At 46.2% G+C, this 21,103-nt stretch overlaps 1 protein-coding gene and 1 long non-coding RNA gene across 2 annotated transcripts in view; one reads left to right on the top strand and one right to left on the bottom strand.

Annotated features, from left to right (window-relative positions):
• Positions 1–8,303: 8,303 nt before the first annotated feature.
• Positions 8,304–13,820, bottom strand: LOC142491587 (uncharacterized). Its single transcript, XR_012800435.1, has 2 exons — positions 12,810–13,820; positions 8,304–8,577 (listed from the first exon to the last, which is right to left on the bottom strand). It is a non-coding gene; the product is annotated as an uncharacterized LOC142491587 (long non-coding RNA).
• A 71-nt stretch (positions 13,821–13,891) lies between these two features.
• Positions 13,892–21,103, top strand: part of NLK (nemo like kinase) — a 217,275-nt gene continuing 210,063 nt past the window's right edge. Inside the window, exon 1 of the mRNA XM_075594349.1 lies at positions 13,892–14,560. Coding sequence (XP_075450464.1) covers positions 14,094–14,560 — 467 coding nt within the window. The 5' untranslated portion in view covers positions 13,892–14,093. The remainder of the gene's footprint in view (positions 14,561–21,103) is intronic.

Raw genomic sequence — 21,103 nt, forward strand, 5'->3', positions numbered from 1 at the left:
TATAAATCGCCTGTAGTAACCCACAATGCCTAGACATGTCCTAATCTGTTTTTTCCTAAAGGGATGGGGCCAATTCTGAATGGCTTCTACTTTATTGAGCTGGGGTTTTCCAGTACTTGGAACAATTCCTTAACTATGGCTTTGGAGGAAGTATTACGTAAGGGCATCCCGCCTTTGGATAACGAGTGGCATAATCTACAATTACTAGGATGTATTGATGACCCTTGGCAGTTTTCTCCAAGGGACCCACTATATCCATAGCAATCCTCTCAAATGGAATCTGAATAATAGGCATATGAGTTAACGGGGCTCTCAAGCTTGGTCGGTGGGGGGTTGTCAACTGACAATCGGGACAGGAGGCACAGAACCTTTTTACTGCATTATATATCCCTGGCCAGTAAAATCTTTTTAGGATTCTCTTCTGTGTTTTCTCCACTTCAAGATGACCCCCAATAAGTGAGTGTGCGCTAACTCTAGCACTTTCCTTACTAATGGACTGGGTACTAACAATTTTACTATTTCTTGGTCCTCCTCTTGGCTTACATGATACAACAAATTATTTTTAATACAAAAATAGGGCTAGGAGTTCTTGGTTGTCCATTCTACCGGGACCCAATTAACTTCTTCCGCTTGGCTAAACCTTCTTCTGGAGTTTGGCCTGTAACATCTACAGCACCGACAATGTTTATTCGACTAAAAACCGCACGGCTGGATGCGTGGCGGCAGCGTGGAGAAGCGTTGGGAAGCGGCTCGTTCGCGTGACGTTGGTGACGTCACAGTGACGTGCGCGCCCGGCTTCCCCGGCTTCCCCGACTCCCCTGAAGGTTTGAAATGAGGTTAGCGGGGGAGCGGGGATGCAGAGGGGCACAGCAGGAGCCGCTAGGGGGTCGGGAAGGTATTTAAATTGCGCGCCGATTGGAGGGGGGGGAAACGGAGGGGACGCGGCTGGATGCGGCTGGCGCACTGACTATTCTCAGCACCAGCCGGAGTAAGTCCTGGTCAACCGGCGGCTTTTGCTTCAATAAACATTGTCGGTACTGTATGGGTAACTCTAACTCGTGAGTGTCAACAAGCCCTGTCTTGGACAACTCCTCATCCTCTGTTGTCCCTCTGTTAGGAGTAGTAACCAGTGCAAACTGGGGTGGGGGCGGATCTCTTTTTTTGTCCTTCCTACATTCCCGTTTTGATTTAGGGGTTTTAGACACCTCAGAGACTAATTCAGGATCTGTAAACGGAAAAAAAAAATCATCCGAAGTAGGATTGTTTAAGGTGAGTTGTTCTCTGATCAGGGTGTCAAAACCAGGAAAACTACAAACTAAAACTAGGGAATGGGGCAACTTTGGTACAATTGCTGCCATAGTTTGGATGACTTGCCCCTCGACTTTTGCTGGAGTCGTGGCATATGAAAGCGTACACCCATGTACACCTAATACCCGCATCTTCTCACCCTGGTGTAACTGGGGAGGCTTAACCAACTTCCTTGATACCAAGTTAATATAACTCCCTGAGTCTACCAGGGTGTCAGGATCCATGATCCTTTGCGCGCTCCTTGCTTACCACAACCCGCAACCTAATCTTCCGCTTCTCCTGCAGCACATCTCGCCTGCCAGCGAATACCAGCATTCCATCTAGGGTCGCCCGCGTACCACACTCTGCACTAAATGCCGTCCCCACCTCCAAGCTACACTCGCGTGGTGACACCACTGTCACGCAGCGCGCACCAGCTATGCGGCACTCACACACATGAGCAGAACCTTCCTCGCTCCTCTGCCTATACTACACCTGTTGCCAATTCCTCTGCCTAGTATATACACGTACCTGTGCTGATGCTCTCCAGCCAACCACAGCCAGGCATACTACTGAGTATGCTCTCCTCTCATTGGACAATCTCCCTTTATATGCTCAGCTGCCATACTGGCAAATTGGCTGAGCATAAACCTTCCTTCTTGCCTCCACAGTCTTGTCTTGCTTCCAGATCCTTGTTCCTGAGCTGAGCTTTTCCTCCGGACTCCGCTCTTCTGTTCTCCTGACTTGTATGACGATTCGCCTCACTCCAATCCAGACCACGGCTAAGTACCTTCTACAATCCACTACTCTCCAACACCGACCTCAGCTAAGTACCTTCTACAATCCGCTACTCTCCAACACCGACCTCAGCAAGTATTACCGACCATCCAGACCTCTACTACCCTGATCTGGCTACCTCGACCAATCTACACTCCAGACGTGCCCACGCGGCTGTGGGTTGGTGTTATATCAGATCCCCACCGTGGCCTCACGCCCATGCCTTGTTTGTGGTGAGCACTCCTTTACAGTATGCTTAGCCCAACAAACATGATGTGGTCGGTGCGAGTCTTGAGCACGCACACCAGCATGTTTTCCAAAATTGAAAAATACTTTGAACAAAATGAGCATCGCATAGAATTATTGCACCAGAATATCATGTCCCTTTCTGACCGGGTACAAACCCCTCCTCCTAGCCCTGTCCCTTTGGGGCCTTCTGCTGCAACTATTGCTTCTATGCCTATGTCTCCCTCATCTGAACCCAGACTTCCCACACCCAACAGATACGGTGGCGACCCCCATGGGTGCAGGGGTTTTCTGAATCAATGTTTCATACAGTTCAAACTTATGCCTACTCGATTCATTTCTCAAAAATCCAAGGTGGCGTACATTATATCGCTACTCACCGATGATGCCCTGGCCTGGGCTTCTCCCATCTGGGAACGAAGATCAGATCTCACCCAGGATATCGGACAATTTACCCGGGAATTCCGCAGAATCTTTGACATGCTTGGCCGCAAGGTAACTGACGCTTCCTCTCTTTTTCATATTTCTCAGGGAAGCCGATCCGTGGCCAGATACGCTTTGGAGTTCCGCGCTATTGCCGCCGAGACCGGATGGAATAATGAGGCGTTAGCAGCCGCCTTCTGGCTAGGTCTTATGGAGATTTTAAAGGATGAGCTCGCTGCACATGAACGTCACACTGATCTTGAGGAACTCATCGCCATATGTATTCGCGTTGATCAATGTCTGCAAGAGAGGAGAACTGAAAGATCCTGTCATTGGCAGCTTACTCAGAGGATTCCTTCTTCCCATGCCAGTACAGCTGAACCCCTTCCACCAGATATCCCAGAGCCTATGCAACTTGGGGGTAACAAGTTGTCTTCCAGCGAGAAACAGCGTAGACGTAAAGCTGGTCTGTCTATACTGTGGCAATCCCGGACATCAGGTACTCTTTTGCCCCCACAAGTCGGGAAACGCCAACTCCCAATGAGGTCCAGGGGAATCACATTGGGACACTTTTTACATCGTCTATTGCAGATAAACAGCTGCCTACCAGGATCTTGCTTCCTGTTCCGCTTACCAGCGAGGGCTTCCCCCCTTCTGCTATGGCCTTTCTGGATTCCGGGTCAGGAGGCAATTTAATCGATCAAGGCTTCGCCGAGAGAAATAACATCCCCCTCGTTCGCAAGAAATGCCCAGTAGAGTTAAAAGCCATAGATGGTCGACCTCTGCAACCAGCATATATCTCTTTACAGACCATTCTCTTTCATCTTTGTACATTTGAGGACCACACGGAAGAGATCCAGCTGGATGCCAGTCACACCCCTTCGGTGGACGTGATTCAAGGCCTCCCACGGTTGCAACTCCACAATCCACGCATCGATTGGTCTGAAAAGGAACCGGTCTTGTGGAGCCCCTTTTGTTCCAAGAACTGCGCTGTGCCCATCAAGGGTATTGGTGGGGTTACTTCTCCCAAAGAAGAGAAGGTAACATTTCCAGAGGTCTACGCTGAATTTTGCCACATTTTTGATAAAGCCAAATCTGAGGTCTTACCACCACATCATCCTTTCGATAAGTCCTCACAGGAGCTTGTCAGCCATGTTAAACAGGTACTTCTACGCCTACGTGAAAACCATTTGTTTGCCAAGCTGGAAAAATGCCAGTTCCATCAATCCTCCACAGCATGCCCAGGATACATCAATTCCAATACACGTCTCACCATGGATCCTGCAAAAGTAAAGGCTGTTCTGGATTGGCCTCGTCCCACTACAGTACCTTCAAATCCATGCAGCGTTTCCTGGGGTTTGCGAACTACTACCGCAGGTTCATTCAAAATTTCTCCTCTGTGGTAGCACCCATCACAGCTTTAACTAAGAAAGGTGCAGATCCTGCTTTATGGTTGCCGGCACCTATCCAAGCTTTTGATCACTTGAAAACCACAGTTCTGCACCGATCCTCATTCATCCAGTTCCTGACCATAGCTTTTCCTCCGGACTCCGCTCTTCTGTTCTCCTGACTTCAGCTACATACGACGATCCACACCTCTCAAATACTGGACCTCGGCAAAGTACCACGACGATCCGCCTCTCTCCAATCCAGACCACGGCTAAGTATCTCCTAAGATCAGCTACTCTCCAACACCGACCTCGGCAAGTATTACTGACCATCCAGACCTCTCCTACCCCGACCAATCTACAGTCCAGACATGCCCACGCGGCTGTAAATCCCCACCTCGGCCTCGCGGTCACGCCTTGTTTGTGGTGAGTACTCCGTTACATAGGGCGGAGGTTGGATTACCATTTAAAACCACTGTGATGAGAAAGTTGTGGGCATTTTCATCCCTGCGGGTCACAAGCCACTCCACAGAACTCTGACCTCACAGAGCCATACGTACACTCCATTGGTTCAGGCAACTTAGGGCAGTGGGTCTTAATATGCCCCACCTCCCCACACTCAAAACAAACAATTGTCCCAGTTCAGTTTTGAAACCCTCTCAGAGATTGTTTTTCTGTCCTTATTCAGGTTTTCTTCCTCTCCTCAACTTGTGCAGCCGGCCGTGGGCCTTTGTTCCAGCGCTGGCTTCTAATGTTCGTGTTGGGCAGTGGGTTTTGGTTTGTGTGAGAGCGTGTGAAGCGTGACAGTTCTCGGGTAGCGAGAAAACGTTCCACGGCGCCTACCATGGCGTCATAAGTGAGTGGATCTCCTTGTCCCACCCATTGTCGTAGGTCCTGGGGTAATGCTCAAATGAAGCGGTCAAACACCAACATCTCAATGATCCGGGTTGGATTATAGGCTTCTGGTTTTAGCCACTTTGTCACCAGATGGATCAAATCCCATAACTGGGATCTGGGTGACTTCTGTTCCTGGAATCTCCATGTATGGAACCATTGCGCTCAGACTGCGGGAGTCACTCCAATCCTTGCAAGGATTTCGCTTTTTAGAAGGTCATAATCTCCTGCGGCTTCTTCGTCGAGGTCACAATATACTTTTTGGGCTTCCTGTAGTTGGAGCGGGCCCAACTTTCCCGGGTAGCGATTCGCTTAAAGGACCGGAGGTAATCATCGTCATCTTGCGTCGTCATCTTCTGCAGGTATAGGTTCGCCCGGATGGGCCGCACCTAGGCTGTACCGGTCGGGTCCATAGTAATCTGGGCCAGGCGTTTTACCAGCCCCCTCTGTTTCTGTGATAACACGAAGCTGGGCTGCAAGTATCTGATTTGTCTCACGTTGTGCTGCTGTGCTTTTAAGTCCCTTAGCGATGCAGTCCGCTACTTGTTGGTTAGTTTCCTGCTGAACAGCGGTGCTGTGTAGTAGGGCCTTCACAATGTCCTCCATACTGAAAGTAGTAGTCCGCACAGGATCTAACAGTCGCAATATGCACCTTTTACAAGGTGTTCGGCATCCCACTTCTAACACCACTTGTGGCAGGATGACCGTGGTTAGTGAGGAGACAACAACGTTTTTCTAGTGAAATAATATGATGGCGGTTTTATTTGTCCAAAATATAACAAAACAATTGGTGCTCTGTCCCTTTAAGTAAAACAAAACATAAAACAAAAGCTTATCCCCTTTAGAGAAACGAACTAAAGAAAGTTAAGCCTATCTACCCAGCTGGCTAGACCAGACCAACAATATTTGGTAATACCACTTGGATCCTTACATGGGAGCTTTATTCCATTCGAGACAGCATAAGTATGAGCAGCCTGTGTCTGTCTGTCAGCTCTCCTCTGTCCTCTCTGTGTGTGAGAGGGACTGCTGCCCCAGAGGCATTTCCTCTTCCCCTTTTTAAAGCAGGTGAGCTCACTTGATTAGGATCACCTGTGGCCTGTCTAATTAGGGGAGTTAACTCGTCACATACTGGAAAGCTGGCATAATGCAAATATATATATATATATATATATATATATATATATATATATATATATATATACAGTGTTCGACAAACCTATACATTTGCTCGCCCCGGGCGAGTGGATTTAACCCCCGGGCGAGTAAATATTGGCCCAAGCAGCACACGTTTGGTACTAGGTGGCGAGTAGATTTTTTTGTGTGGCGAGTAGATTTTTTGGTGATTTGTCAACCACTGTATATATATATAAAAAAACACTGTCTTCCCATATGAGAAGGCACAAAAGCAGCAACACTCAGATATAGCAAAAAGACATGTATTTGCAGTGACAAAACAGCACACTATAAACCTAACGTTTCGGTCCTGAGGAAACCCCCCCTGAGGAAGGTCCTGCCAGGACCGAAACGTTGGGTTTATAGTGTGCTGTTTTGTCACTGCTAATACATGTCTTTTTGCTATATCTGAGTGTTGCTGCTTTTGTGCCTTCTCATATGGGAAGACAGTGTTTATATATTGATTTCTATGGAGCATGCACCTTGACTTTACATTTGTTGCTTGGAGTGCTGGCTGCTGCTTTTTGTTGTGATATATATATATATATATAACAAAAGAACAAAGCTGCGCCTCTGCTAGTGGTTTGCTTGTATACAATGGAACTAGCTGGAATAGTTCAACACTGTATAAATTGGTACAATAATAATTCTGTGAAATATCTAACATAAAAATTGAAATGTAAATAAAATGAAATAAAAATAGCAATGAAACCTGTAAACCAAGAGAATAATAAACAATAATACTGCGAAAATATGTATCCAAAATAGAAAAAGAGTGTAAAAACCAGTCCTCAGAAAAGTCCAATAGATGGTATTAGTTCTGGTGTCGAGGGTCTCCGGCTGCTCTCAAAGTGGACAAACCACATCCACAGGGAATCTAAAAGAAAAGGGGGAAGAGAGAGCGCACGCCCATAGCGTAAAATTGTAAAATTTAATGAGGGGGAGGGGAAAAGGGGGATAAGAATTGCACTTACAAAGGTACAATAATAACAAGCATATTGTGATATATAATCACCACCATCCGGTCAGATTCTGCAGCATCTTAGTCTTTGCAGTACCAGGATGACGTCCCAGTCAATGTCCAGGGTAGATGATCTCCTCTCTGCCTGTTTTGGAGTCCTATAAAGTAGCTCCGAGATGGGAAGCCTCTGCAGCAATCGCGCGGATCAGTCAGTCCCAGCGCGCGGTGATGACGTCAGTGTCAATGCGTCTGACGTAATGACGCTCCCTTTATATATATATTCCAATGCACAGCCGGCACACCATATGCAAGTAAATAAGTTTTGGTGCTTATCCCATAAAGCAATAACAGACCATACGATACCGGTTGCAACACGACATCAAGGGACAGCACACAGGTAAGTAAATAAAAAATGTTCTATATTTGATAGAAGACACAAAAACCCCACAGGGGTACCACACTGATGAGACCCATAAAGGTCGAAACAGCTGTCTGTGGGTGGGTTTTCTGGGTATGCACCTTAACCCTGGCTGTGCTCAAAGCTGTGACCATGCAGCAAGCTTAAGCCTTTAGGGAACCATGTTAAAAATGGTTTTTGAAGCAAAAAGTGGCACTGTGTGCTCATTTGCATGTCATTCCCCAGAATCCCTTGCTGCAGTGGAAGTGCTATGTGCTGGGTAATAATGGTGAAAGGCGGGGTTGCAGACCTGCCTAAGACATGCAGATGAGCATACAGTTGTATTTACATATACATATATATATAATATATATATACACACTAATTTATTGGAGCACCGTGGAGAAGACAGGCTTGCAACAACAGTACCTGAAAGAGCAGTGGGGACACCTTCATCCACTAGTAGATCGACAATGGCTGAAGATTTTTATATATTTAGAAGATGTTTTACCAGGAAGTAATATATTGACAGTTACCTCTTGTTTTCAAGTATGTCCTGGGCACAGTTATGATAACAATTCATGGTTACATTAAATGAACAGGGTTATACATTACATTTAAAGACATTTAACTCTATGCCCAGGACATACTTGAAAACGAGAGGTAACTCTCAATGTATTACTTCCTGGTAAAACGTTTTATTAATAATAATAATTAATATTAATAATAATAATAATTTAATAATAATACTTGCATGAACAGTTAAAGATAATATATTTTATAGGCGTATGTATTAGTTATAGATCAGATTAAAATGTGAGACAGCTTTAGTTTTGAAATAACTTAGACTGGTGGTGGCTTTGAGAGTCTCAGGAAGATTGTTAGAGTTGGGAGGTGCACGGTAAGAGAAGGAGCGGCCGGATACTTTGTTGATTCTTGGGACTGTGAACAGTCTTTTGAAGTCAGATCTCAGGTGATAAGTGCTATGTGTTAGTTGTGAAGAGCTTGTTCAGATAGGCGGATAGCTTGCCCTGAAAGTATTTGAAGAGAAGAGAGGAAAAATGAACTTTGCGCCTAGACCCTTTTAGTTCTTTGAGCATTTCACAGTGATGTGTCTAGTAGTAACAGTACATGTTTGTTTGTATGTAAAGTATATCTTTATTTATATAACACCATTAATGTACATAACGCTTCACAGCAGTAACACATATCAATCATAAAATAACAAATAATACAAATAACACATAGTGGGAACAAGTGCTTCAGACATAAAGTGACATTTAGGAAAAGGAGTCCCTGCCCCGAAGAGCTTACAATCTAATTAGTAGGTAGGAAGACTGTACAGAGACAGGAGGAGGGCGTTCTGGTAAGTGCATCTGCAAGGGGCCAAGGCTAATGTATGAGGTGTAAAGAATCAGCCACGTAACTACTCATATGCTTCGTTGAGGTGTGTCTTAAAGGTGGATAGAGAGGGTGCTAGTCGAATATTTAGGGGAAGGCATTCCAGAGGTGTGGGGCAGTCAGTGAGAAAGGTTTAAGGCTGGGGAGGGCTTTAGATACAAAAGGGGTAGAGAGAAGATATCCTTGAGCAGAAAGCAAGAGTCGGGATGGTGCATAGCGAGAAATTAGGGCTAAGATGTTACGTGGGGCAGAAGAGTGTAAGGCTGAGTCCCCGGTGGCCGCTGCAGCACGCGCTATGGCGTGCGCGCCACACACCAGAGCACAGCCCTCTATGGGCAAGGCCCCAGTCGGAGTGTGTGCGTGGGCGTGCCAAATGCGATGACAACCGCTGGCAGGGAAGACAAGAATGTTTCTTTCCTTGCAGCAACGCATTCACATGTTGTGCAGGCAGCTAAATATTTTTTTATTTGTTGCGCTTGCCCTGGTCACCTGCACGGTTCAGCCAATGAGAGCCAACTGCTCATGTGACATGACCGCCATGCCCCACACACGCGCATCTAGCTGGCCAGGAATCGCCCAGCGTCTGACATCACGGCGCTCGAGTGCCAGTGAGCATGCTCCCACCCAGGATGAGGCCTAAGGCCTCATCCAGGGTGATGCTGAGCGGGCGTGCGCGATCAAACACATTGCTACAATGTGTTTGTTCAGCGTGAGCGCGCGTGCACGGCGCTCAGCTGCTTGGCGAGAAATCAATTTGATTTGCCGCTCGCTGGCGCATCACGTAAGCTTTGACCAATGAGGGCGAACAAGCTCTGTGATGTCATGGCCACACCCCCCAAACACGTGCAACTAACAGGCCACTAATCATCCAGCAAAAACGTCACGGAGCTCGAGCGCCTATGCGCTCGCATTCCCCCTGAAGCTGTGGCCAGGGTGAGAGAGAGAGCGCTGGCACTCATTCTGCTCTGGGGATTTGTGTCCTGCTGGTTGCGTGTGTAGGAGGGCATGTCGGGGGTCGCAGCCATAACGTCACAGAGCTGGTTCGCCCTCATTAGGTGAACCGCTCACCTAATGCGCCAGAAACAAATTTACTTGTCTCTGCAAGCAGCTGAGCGCCATGCACTCACGGGCACGTGCGCGCTGGACAAACACATTGTAGCAATGTGTTTGATTGCGTGCACCCGCTCAGCGTCACCCTGGCCGCAGCCTAAGGTGTGGAAGAGGGGGACAAGAGACAGCAAGGCATTACAGGGAGGGGTGAAAACAACGAGTAATGTTTCATTAATAACCATTAAGAAATGCTAGATCGGCGTATGTTGTATTAGCTTCTCAATGGAGCCAAAAAAGCTCATTTGGGAAGCCGAAACATTGAGCTAATAAAGACACATTTATTGTACCATTTGGAGTGTTTGCTTTTTTTTTTTTTACATAGTACAGTTTAGTACGTTAGCAGAAGCACCTGCTCCATTCGTCTTATTACTGTTATTGTGTGCCCTGACTCTTTTCTCTCTCTCTACACAAATATATTGCATTTTTTATTATGTAGCTATGCCTGGCTTGCCTACTAATCTGCCCTCCCTGACATGCAAGCCCTGGAACAGTGCTGGCAGTGTCAGGACCAATCCAGGGCTTTCCCCATAGTAACCAGCTCCCTTGAGTGACATGGGAGGAGGTGGGCTAAGGCCTATGTTCTACCCAATAAGGGGCTCAGACCTTGAACCTTCCTCCTCGGTACTTAAGGGGCTGCACACCTAAATTTAGATAGTGTCTCTCCCCCTTCAGAGAGACTGGTATCACGCAGAGGTGTGCAGGGCTCTGGCACCTACTGTCCCCTCCCCTTTGGTGGAGTGAGGAGTGATTACCTTACCTCTTGCCTATTAGGGAGTCAGGGAAGAGTTAGGACTGCCCTTGGTGCCCTAGGCCAGGCGTGGAAGTCCAGGGAGCATCTGAAGGGTGAGAAGCCACAAAGTATTGCTGTGCAGTGTATACTGATACAAGCTGTATGCAATAAAGACCGCTCCAGTTAAATATACTTCTGCCTGAGTCTGCAATCTATCAGGGGGAGTGGAAAGGAGTTCTCCTGCAGTGATTGCCTCCACAGCCCTGGGGTCTGCAAGAGATGGAGGCGCCGACACCATGAGTAAGAACCAGTAAATGACCCAGAAGCCTGTCCTGATGTCCCCAACAACACCAGCGGACCACTCAATATCCTGTAACCCAGCAGGTAACCAGCAAAATCTCCCTGAGGGGAACCACTGTTACAATTACATGTACAGGTAAACCCTGTTATAACGCGGTCCTCGGGGTCCACCCCGAGACCACCGCGTTAGTAACGGGGTCGCGCTAAAACAAAATGGCCGCCGCAAAAAAATTAGTTAGAACAGTGTTTCCCAAAGGCCTGAGTTCCTTTCCCCCCCGGCCAAAACCGCCACCCCCCGGCAGCATCGGCGCATCATCACCCTCCCCCCCCCCGCAGCACCCTTCACCCGGCAGGGCAGGAGATGGGAGCGGGGATGTCCCTCCGGTCCCCGCTTCCCCCTGTCACCGCGTGACAGCCCGCGGGGCAGGAGATGGGAGCGGGGATGTCCCTCCGGTTCCCGCTTACCTCTTTATCCCCCCCACGTGCCTGGTACTCCCGCTGCCTGCATGGAGGTGGTAGCAGGGGGTTTCTTCTCCCCACCGCTGTCCCCGGCGCTCCCGCTGCCTGCGCGGGAGGAGGGGGGGAGCGGGTGGTGGTGCTGGTCGCGGCCTTTCCTCTGTTCCGCCCCCCCCCCCGTCTGTGTAGAGTGAGAGAGCGTGTGTGTGTATGTATATATGGGAGAGAAACTGTGGGTGTGTATATGGGTGTGTGTGTGTGTATATGGGTGTGTGTGTGTGTTTACCTGTATGTACTATAACAGCGGTGCGCAAACTGGGGGGCGGGAGATTTTTCTGGGGGGGCGCGGGCGGTTGCAGAGGCCCCGCGCTCTTCCGCAAGGCATTAAATTAAATGCCGGGGGGATCGCGTGAGGCCCCTGCAACACTTTACTTTACCGTGATTCAGCCGGCTCCAGGATGCGTGACCATGGCAACGCGGCATCGTCAGGTTGCCACAGTAACGTGACGTCAAATTACACTGCAGGTCACATGACGTCACACGACCCCGCGCGAGGCAAAAAGGGGTGCGGCCAACAGAGGAAAGCCGGGGGGGGGAGGGCTCAGCAAAAAAAAGTTTGCGCGTGTCTGTGCTAGATGACTTCTCTGTGCCACACACTCACATGTACCCCCAGGCTGAGTGATGTCATATGGCACATCAGTGACTTCACCTGCAAGTCACTGTTTTCTCTACTATAGTAACAACTTCCTCACAACTGGCCATGCAATACCTGATCATTACTGCCCAGCAGCTTAGATATACTCCCTTTCCCTCCTTTATTATTACGAGCTGGGTTACAGGCCTTCTCTGACCAGGCCTGCCCCGTCCTCCTTGGATTATTAATCAAAATGATGGGCAGTGACTCCTGTATGACAGCAGGATCATGACCGCGCATTGCCCTGAGTCCCCAGCATGAGGCGCAGTTCCATAGACCTATGTATCTAAACAGCAGCCAGGCCTTTCAGCGTTTGCAACGCCCCATCAACACTTTATTGGCCCAACCGCCTGCCTATCAAGCAATTATCGCCTGTCACGTCCATTTACCCTTAAATTATCCTTCTAGTTGCCATTGGCCAGCCGCGTTGATTTCTCACCTCAACCAGCCCCGGACTACACGTAGTGTGCGGCCGCAGACTCATATCCCACCTTCCACATAGTTCATTGGAGGCGTCTTCTGTTTAAGCCGCCTCTATCGCCTTCCTATTGGCCCTTTCCGCTTTCACTCACCTGGAATCTCCTTTCAAACCCCGCCTTCTATCGCTCATTGGTTTGGTATCTCCTGTCTTTTTTTCCCTTCCAAAACTGTGCCGACCTCCTCGTCCCCCCCCCCCCTGCTTTCTTCTGCACAGCCATTGGTGGCCATCAAGAGCAGGCGATTGCGGTTGGCCCTCGCACTTGTCAGTCAGACGCGGCGTCAGGTGCCTGGGCTGCGCGCGTCTAGCTCTCGCAGCAGCAGCAATAGCAGCAGCTCTGGTTTGGCACTGGCTGTGACGGGGTCCGACACTGGGGGTAGGGGGTGGTTAGAGAATCTTATGGACTATTCGTTCCAACCACCCACGCTGCTCCCTGCTGCGGTTCAACTGTCATTATTCAAAAGAAAAGTCCGAGCCGCTCGCCTGAGTAGCGTGAAGCACCGAGCTGTAACCACAACGGGAGAGCAGCCAGCTGAGGGGAGAGCAGCCAGGATACCTCATCTCGCCTGTCACAAAATATGATCCGGACTGTATAGCACTCTATTAGTTAATCTTCTCCATCCTCCTTTCCTTTTTTTTTTATTACCCCCTCTCATTCTTCTTTCTCTGTTAATCTCCCACCTCTGCTACCATCCCACCATCTCTTGGTTGTTGTCAGTTTTGGGACTGGGGGTGGGGGCTTGGCCTGGGGCAGCTGTCAAAATCTCCCTCTCCTCCCCACATTCGCAGGGACTTTTCTAGCTACCCCAAAAGAGCAGCACAATTTTATAAACCGCATCCCCCCATGCTGCTTCACTCACCCCTATACGTTTTAGGAAGCTTTTAGTTGTTTTTACTCCCCTTTTTTGTATATGTATTTATTCGAAGGGTGGCCTGTAGCAGCCCCTGGGTTGGTCTGTGTCTCTCTCCCAGGATAAGAGGAGGATGTGGGATGGAAGGTCCAGGTTGTCCCTTACTTTTTAGAGATTGGGGTTTGTGGCATCTTATAACGGAGGGCTGGAGGGAGACGGCGGTGTATTCTTGAAACAACCTAAAATAAAGCAACATGGAGTTTTAGTATTTATTATAACGCTGGAGTCCTTGGGGAGGGGGGTGGGTGGTTTGACAGCCAAAAGTGAAGTTGACGTATTCCCAAGGGCTGAGAGGGGGGGGGATAGTTATTTATTGTCACTCCCTTTCTGATCAGTTAAGACGGAGAGGATTTGTTAGACAATGACCTCTACTTTCGGTCTGTTCTAGTAGTCTTGTTGATCTTTTTCTTTATGGCCCGGTAACGGGTCAACCAATCAGTCTGATACATTGGAGGGCATTTCTGTGAATGTCTCTTTGTGGCGCGCCTTCCAATGCAAAAATGATGGCAGCGTACAATGGGGGCACGTCAACGGCGGCTGGGGCTCACCACCATCACCACCACCACCACCTGGCCCACCTGCCCCCTCCTCACCTGCACCATCACCACCACCTTCACCCCCAGCACCACCTGCACCCTGGTTCGGCTGGTGCCGTGCACCCTGTGCAACAGCACGTCTCCTCTTCCACCTCTGTCTCTTCTTCCTCGGCTGCCGCTGCGGCAGCGGCTGCTGCTATGCTGAACTCGGGCCAGGCCCAGCCGTACTTCCCGTCTCCAGCCCCAGGACAGGCGCCGGGGCCGGCAGCCGCTGTGGCCCCTGCTCAGGTGCAGGCAGCCTCGGTGAAGGCGCACCACCATCAACACGCTCATCACACCCAGCAGCTGGATATCGAGCCCGACCGGCCAATTGGCTACGGAGCTTTTGGAGTAGTCTGGTGAGTGTCTGAGAGCCGATATTCCTTGGTGTGATGGAAATAACATAGGATCTTGTCTGGTAAACTTTGCACATAACGGTCAAGAGTACAAGAGACCGAACAAAAAGATATTTGGAGATTGGGCACTGTGTAAACCAAATGTTTCATTGGATGAAGCGTTTTACTTTAAAAGTCACTATTAACCGTTTTTACTGCCAAATGCGTTGTTGGCCCCTCTGACATCATAAGGTAGGGGTTAAACTCCAGCACTCAAGACCACTCCCCCTCAAGAAGACCGGCTTTAAAGATATCCCAGCTTCAGCACAGGGGGTTCAGTTGCAGACTCGGGCACCTGTGCTAAAGCAGGGATATCCCTAAAACCTGACCTGTTTGGGGTGGGGGGAGAGGTCTTTAGGACTGGAGATGAGAACCCTTGTCATAGGGGTTGATAGTGACTTTCAAGAAAGAGTTCATTAAAGCCTCCATGAGTTGGTGTGGGAGATGTGCTTTGTTAGACTGCGCTTATAATCCTGGCGACGCGACCGCGTAATGTCATCCGTCGCCGTTGTAATAGCGATTTCTGCTTATAGTGGAGGAGACAGGAGAGGGCGACCTGGGGGCGTGGCGGAGTCGTGGCCGCGAGCGGTTCGCCCTCATTGGCTGAACCGCTGAGGTCACGTGGCGATTGCCGGAAAAATCAAATTCCATTGACTTAAGCGATTTCTGCTGCGCCGTCGCACGCTATATAGGTGCACGCAATGAATTATATGGCGGCGCGGCGTAGCCGGGACTTAAAGCGCAGCCTCTGCCAGATTGAGTGAGACTTGCTCTACATCCACGCCGCAGGCCCCAGAAATGTCGGTGAAGTCTTCTGAAATACAAATGAATTCTTAAATACAATTTCATTTGGTGATGCGATTGTAATCTGCTGCAAGTTGGTAAAGTTATGGGTGCTGCAGGCAGTTCACTAGGGGCATGTTAACCCCTTTCTCTCACCTACAGTATCCTGAGGGAGATTTGTGAGTGTGTACTGTACTGGGGGGAAATGTAATGTCATCAAGTTGACAAAGGCACAGAGTTGATGAAAACTCACTGAGGCCACTAAGCAGAAGCATGTTCATGCATTTAACTCTCCTGTCACCCAATGTCTTACACAGAATCCTCCTATATGGAGCCCTGCCTACTGTACACAATATGTTGTGAAAGCGTTTACTCTGTGCTGGAAGTTCAGCTCAATGGAAATGAATGGGACTAAGCATTTTTTTTCCAGCTTGCAGAAGATGGCTTCACAACAATTGATTAAGGGCTCTTCTGTTTAGTAAATACAATTGGAATCTCTCTGGAAATTGATCTGTTAAGATGACATTTATGATTGCATTTGAAAAAAATATCCCATGAATCAAGTAGGGGTTAAGCACTAGAGCTTTTGTAACCTGCTGATGGCTCTATGAAGCCGTTTGGCCTGCTAATACTTGGCACCACCACTCAAAGTTGCAATTCCCCCCCCCCCCCCAAAAGTTTGAGATCCACAGGAAGTGATGATGTATTCATCCGGGACAGCAAAACCGTGACTTCCTACGGGAGAGAAAAAGCAGATGCGTTTTTTTGCACCCCTTAGTACACAGATGTAGGCAGGTATCTTAAGTGCCGCAGCATAAAGAATGATAGGCGTTTATTTTACAAGACGAATCTAGTATCGGATATTGCATCTATGAAGATTGCTGCCCTGTGAGAGCACAAACCTGCCTGCCTGCCCATGGCGACGCTTTTTTTAATCTTTCCACAGTTGACATGTCTCAATCTCTGAAATCTTTATCATTCACGACACCCCTGCATTTCAGGCTGACCTCATGACCAAAAACCAAACGTTTCATTTTAACGTTGGTTCATTTTATTTGTAATCCCTGAAAGGTGAAGGCAGTTTCAACAGCGAGAAAACACTTGGCAGTATTTACCATTGTTGCCAAATGTACCCCATGAATCAAGTCATACTGTGGCTAGCATCCCAGTTTTGACAAGGCATTGCGTTTGTGTACAGTACGCCACCAATGTTACTGATATTGAAGTTTTGTTTCTGCCCACTCACACAGCTAATAACTTAAGTCTCCAACTATTGTTACATGATATTACAACTTCTAAGCAATGGTGACGTGTTTTTATGTTGCTTCTGTGCATGTGATATTAAATCATTGTATTTCTTTGCAAATGTTGTATATCAATAGCTAACCCTATTTAACTCCTTTTTGTATATGAAGGAGCAACAGTGTTTTTGTGCCGGGAAAGTGCAATTCAAGTTTTATATAAAGAATGTCTTGTTTCAGATTGGACAGTTAAGACTTCTTTCAACCTGCATTTATTCTGGCTGAGGTTTAGCAAATGATGATTTTCTCATCTGGTCAGCATGGCTTTTTGTTACTCTTTAGGCTAGCACAGGGGTGGCCAACTCCAATCCACAGGGGCCACCAATAGGTCAGGTTTTTACTGAGCCACCTGTGCTCAAGCAGGGATATCCTCCAGCATGACCTGTTGGCCACCCCTGGGCTAAAGGGATCAAGTTGATTTTGCCATTTCTCACGCTGTTGGTGTGCACTTTTCTGGATTCTGAGGTTTTTTTTATTTTTTATTTCTTGGGATCAAGAATTTCCGTTTAGTGAAAAGTATACATTTAATCAGAATGGGCTGTCAAATAATTTGAGGAATCAACGACATTGTGTCGTTTGTGAATTGTACACTAGCAGGATTGGACACAGGAGTGGATAAGCTAGTGGGTTGTTTGAAGCGCATTCTCTCCATTGTCTGCATCGACTAATGTCTCATTACCATTTAATTGAACCTGTTCAGCACATTTTTTGGAAAGCTACTAAGCTAATGTTTCATTTAGGCTAACTGGAATGTACATGCCTCCTGTGTGGGTTTTGTTATTTTTTGGAGAAAAAATGTGGAACAATACAAGTTGCAATTTTAAATGTGTAGAGCTTGTTATCTATTTGAGATGTATTCTTCACACACGGAATGGCGAGCTGCATTATTTTTATGGCAACGTTACAGACAGAACAGGCTTTTGTCTGGTTTTCTCTTCACAACTACTGGATGTTAAAGTAATCTTGCATTTGTCAAGTACATCTAATTTAAAAAAGAGGTCAATCCCACCCAGGAATACATGTAAAGATCTTGCAAAAGGGCAGCACAGCCTTTTATTGGTCAGTTGCATTTCGTTATTGTGTGGATGGGAAAAATCAGGTTAAACAGAGACTGTCTTTTGTATGGGGGGTTTGTGTTTCATATTTGTCATAGAATAGAAATGTGAAAGGATATCATTATCAAGAGTTTAAAAAGTAAAAGTTGGCCTGATAGTTATTTAAAAGGGCAGTTCCACATAGCTGGTCAGAAAAATGATAAACAACTTAACATTGTAATTGACGGATGCCCTGCAGTCTAGGGAGGGGGTGGGACATGCCACTGTTCTTTGGACATGCTGAAACGTACCATTTTAGAGCAGTGTCTTCCAAACCTCTCCTCATGACCTGCAGCCACACCAGGTTTCTGAGACGACCACCTAACATTCTATTAATATGCAACAAAAGTAAATTCACCTTGATGCAAGTGCATTGGTTATTCTCAAAACCTGGCATGGCCCTAGGTCAAGAGGAGAGTTTTGAAACACACTGATTTAGAGTATGACCTAATACGAAAATGTTTCAATTTAGCACTGTGAAGTGCAATCCAGTATTTGTTTTAATGGCAATTTATTTGTTTTGTTTGCAAGTTGGCCGTTTTGTCAATAAACTAGTAACCTGTCTGTAGAAGTAATGACTTGGTTAGCTCAGGTTTGCAGTTGCATATTGTCAGTGTCTCATACTAATGTGTTTTGGATTCCTATACTACATACATGAAGAAGATAGCATTCATATATGATCCATGTCAATTGCTACTCCATATGTGGTGATAGATTGTGTTATACATACAGTAGAAAGTCATTTCACTGTGATATGATCTACTTTTGTGGCCTGTGGAGCAGTCCCATCTGGAAGTTGGCTTTTCAGAGTATACTGTAGTGCCTCTGTAAGTCCCCCAACAGACTACTAAGATTTTATGGTCTGCTAATAGTACTGTAATAGTTCCCCGGTATTTGGTATTGTTTTATTTGCTATGTAAAGTGCGGTTTGCCTGGTTGGATCTATACAATGATGAGATATATATGTAGGTCATATTGTGTATTTGGATACTGTATGTACAGATCCAATGAAACGGCATCCCAGTACTGAGTAATACCCCAAAATAGTGCAGCATTTTTTTTTAATAGTATTTTTCTCACACCATAAAATTATTACTCTGATGTTGAATTTTTTGATGGCTAGAGGTGTCATTTTTAGGGAGAGGAGAAAAGATAATGCCAAAGAGTCTCCGCTCAAAAAGACTGGTTCTTTTGCTTTTATAAATGTTTTTTTTTTTTTTTTTAAATACACCGTTAAGAATAGATTAGAAAGGGTGCATGTTGGGTACAAGTCAATTTACTGAGCATGCAAGACTAGTACTTTAATCAGGTGAGGGTTATCTTCAAGGTTAGTATTTAAGAGGATTTAAAATTATCAGTCTGTTCTCTAAAGGGTACAATTAGAGCTGAGGAAAGAATATTATTTCTATCAATAGTTTAAACCACTGAGCAATAAACACAATATTTTATAAATATTTAATAAGGCAAAACATGTAAATATTTATCTAATTTTGTCATCATTTTATTGCATTTGCATAACACAGCTACTAAACATAATCTACAGTAGTAAAGAGGAAAATACCTCATGAGCTGCTGGTATTTTATTTGGTATTTTATTTGGTATTATATTTGAGACTATTTAAAATGTCAATATATCGCGCAAAACTTTTTTTTCTCAATTTTTTTCCAATTTTTCCTTTTACGTTGTGTAATAAGTAATTATCTGCATATGTTTCAGACATTTCTATAACTTGAAGTGGCAGCCTTAAACAGTAAATGTTTGTGGAGATATCTTATATAAACATAGGATTCACTGGAAATTGTATAAAGGGGTGGTTAAAAATGAGTAAAATGTGTTTTAAAATTAAGCTAAAGGCGATTTGAAGGTTTGAAATCCATATTCCCACTGTAGAGTAACCCCCACCCCATGAGTTGTGCGTTTCATACAGTGGTATTCTTGAGCATTGTATCAACAGTTAGTTATACAGTACAGGCATACCCCACATTAACATACGCAATGGGACCGGAGCATGTATGTAAAGCGAAAATGTACTTAAAGTGAAGCACTACCTTTTCACCACTTATCGATGCATATACTGTACTGCAATCATCATATACGTGCATAACTGATGTAAATAACGCATTTGTAACAGACTCTATAGTCTCCCCGCTTGCGCACAGCTTCGGTACAGGTAGGGAGCCGGTATTGCTGGTCAGGACGTGCTGACAGGCGCATGCGTGAGCTGCCGTTTGCCTATTGGGCGATATGTACTTACTCGCGAGTGTACTTAAAGTGAGTGTCCTTAAACCGGGGTATGCCTGTATACCCTTAATGAGCAGACCCTGTAAAGCATGTCTTTGGTGTGTGGTGCTATATGTTCGTTTAATCAATATCATACAAAGAATTAAGTTTGAGTACTTGTGTGCATTCCTGATTGGTTTTTTTTCCATTTTGTTTTTACTGTACATACATGAATAACATGTGCTTAGTTTACACTGTGGTTAATATACATTCTGATTTGTTAGCAACAGTCATATTTTAAGGCATGGCTGATTATATACTGGATATGTGGGCAGTTTTCATCTTTACAAAAAAATAGATTATCTATCTGTTTGCAGAAAAAGAGCAAATGGGATGATTGGGAGGACACAATCTTATTCTGGGCTTTGTTCTGCATGACTACTCTCTGTAAAGTTGCTGTTGTAGCATTTACTAATCTTAAAGGATTATTTTGTGAGCACATTGAGTTGATGGGAGTTTACTAGCTACATGTACCAGCAGCTTTTGAACCTTTGCCCTTCCCTGTTAAATTGACGAATGAAAGTTGCCACCTACATATGTCATCCAGGATGTGTTCAGAAAAACCATGGCCAAACTGTAACAGGCAGGGCTTGCGTAGCAGCCTACACATTCAAGTTCCTCCCCCCCCCCCCTTTTGCTTCCTTCGACATGCAGTAATTGACCTTCACTTTTTTTCCTTTCACTTTTTCTTCCATATTCGCTTTTATCTTGAAAGCACCGGTTCCACTTAGCAACGTCTACAGCAGCTGCAATAAAGTGAAGGTAGCCTGCCACTAAACACCTTCTCTAATTTCAGATGCTTAATAGTTTTGCAAATGTTGACCTAAAAGCCAGACTGGGTGAGGTAAAGGAACAAATATCACTGAATGTGTAGTATCAACTTGCATGCTCCTGCCGCAATAGAACTGCTTAGTTACCTGAGTTCTTGGTTAACTTATTAATGCAGCAGTCCAAGCGGCCGTTTAAAAAAAAAAAAAAAATTCCCTTTAATATGTGCACCAATAAAATCCACACAATAAGTAAGTAATTAGCTAAGTTACCGATCGAT

This window comes from Ascaphus truei, chromosome 3 (assembly GCF_040206685.1).
Source record: "Ascaphus truei isolate aAscTru1 chromosome 3, aAscTru1.hap1, whole genome shotgun sequence".
Classification (NCBI taxonomy): domain Eukaryota; kingdom Metazoa; phylum Chordata; class Amphibia; order Anura; family Ascaphidae; genus Ascaphus; species Ascaphus truei.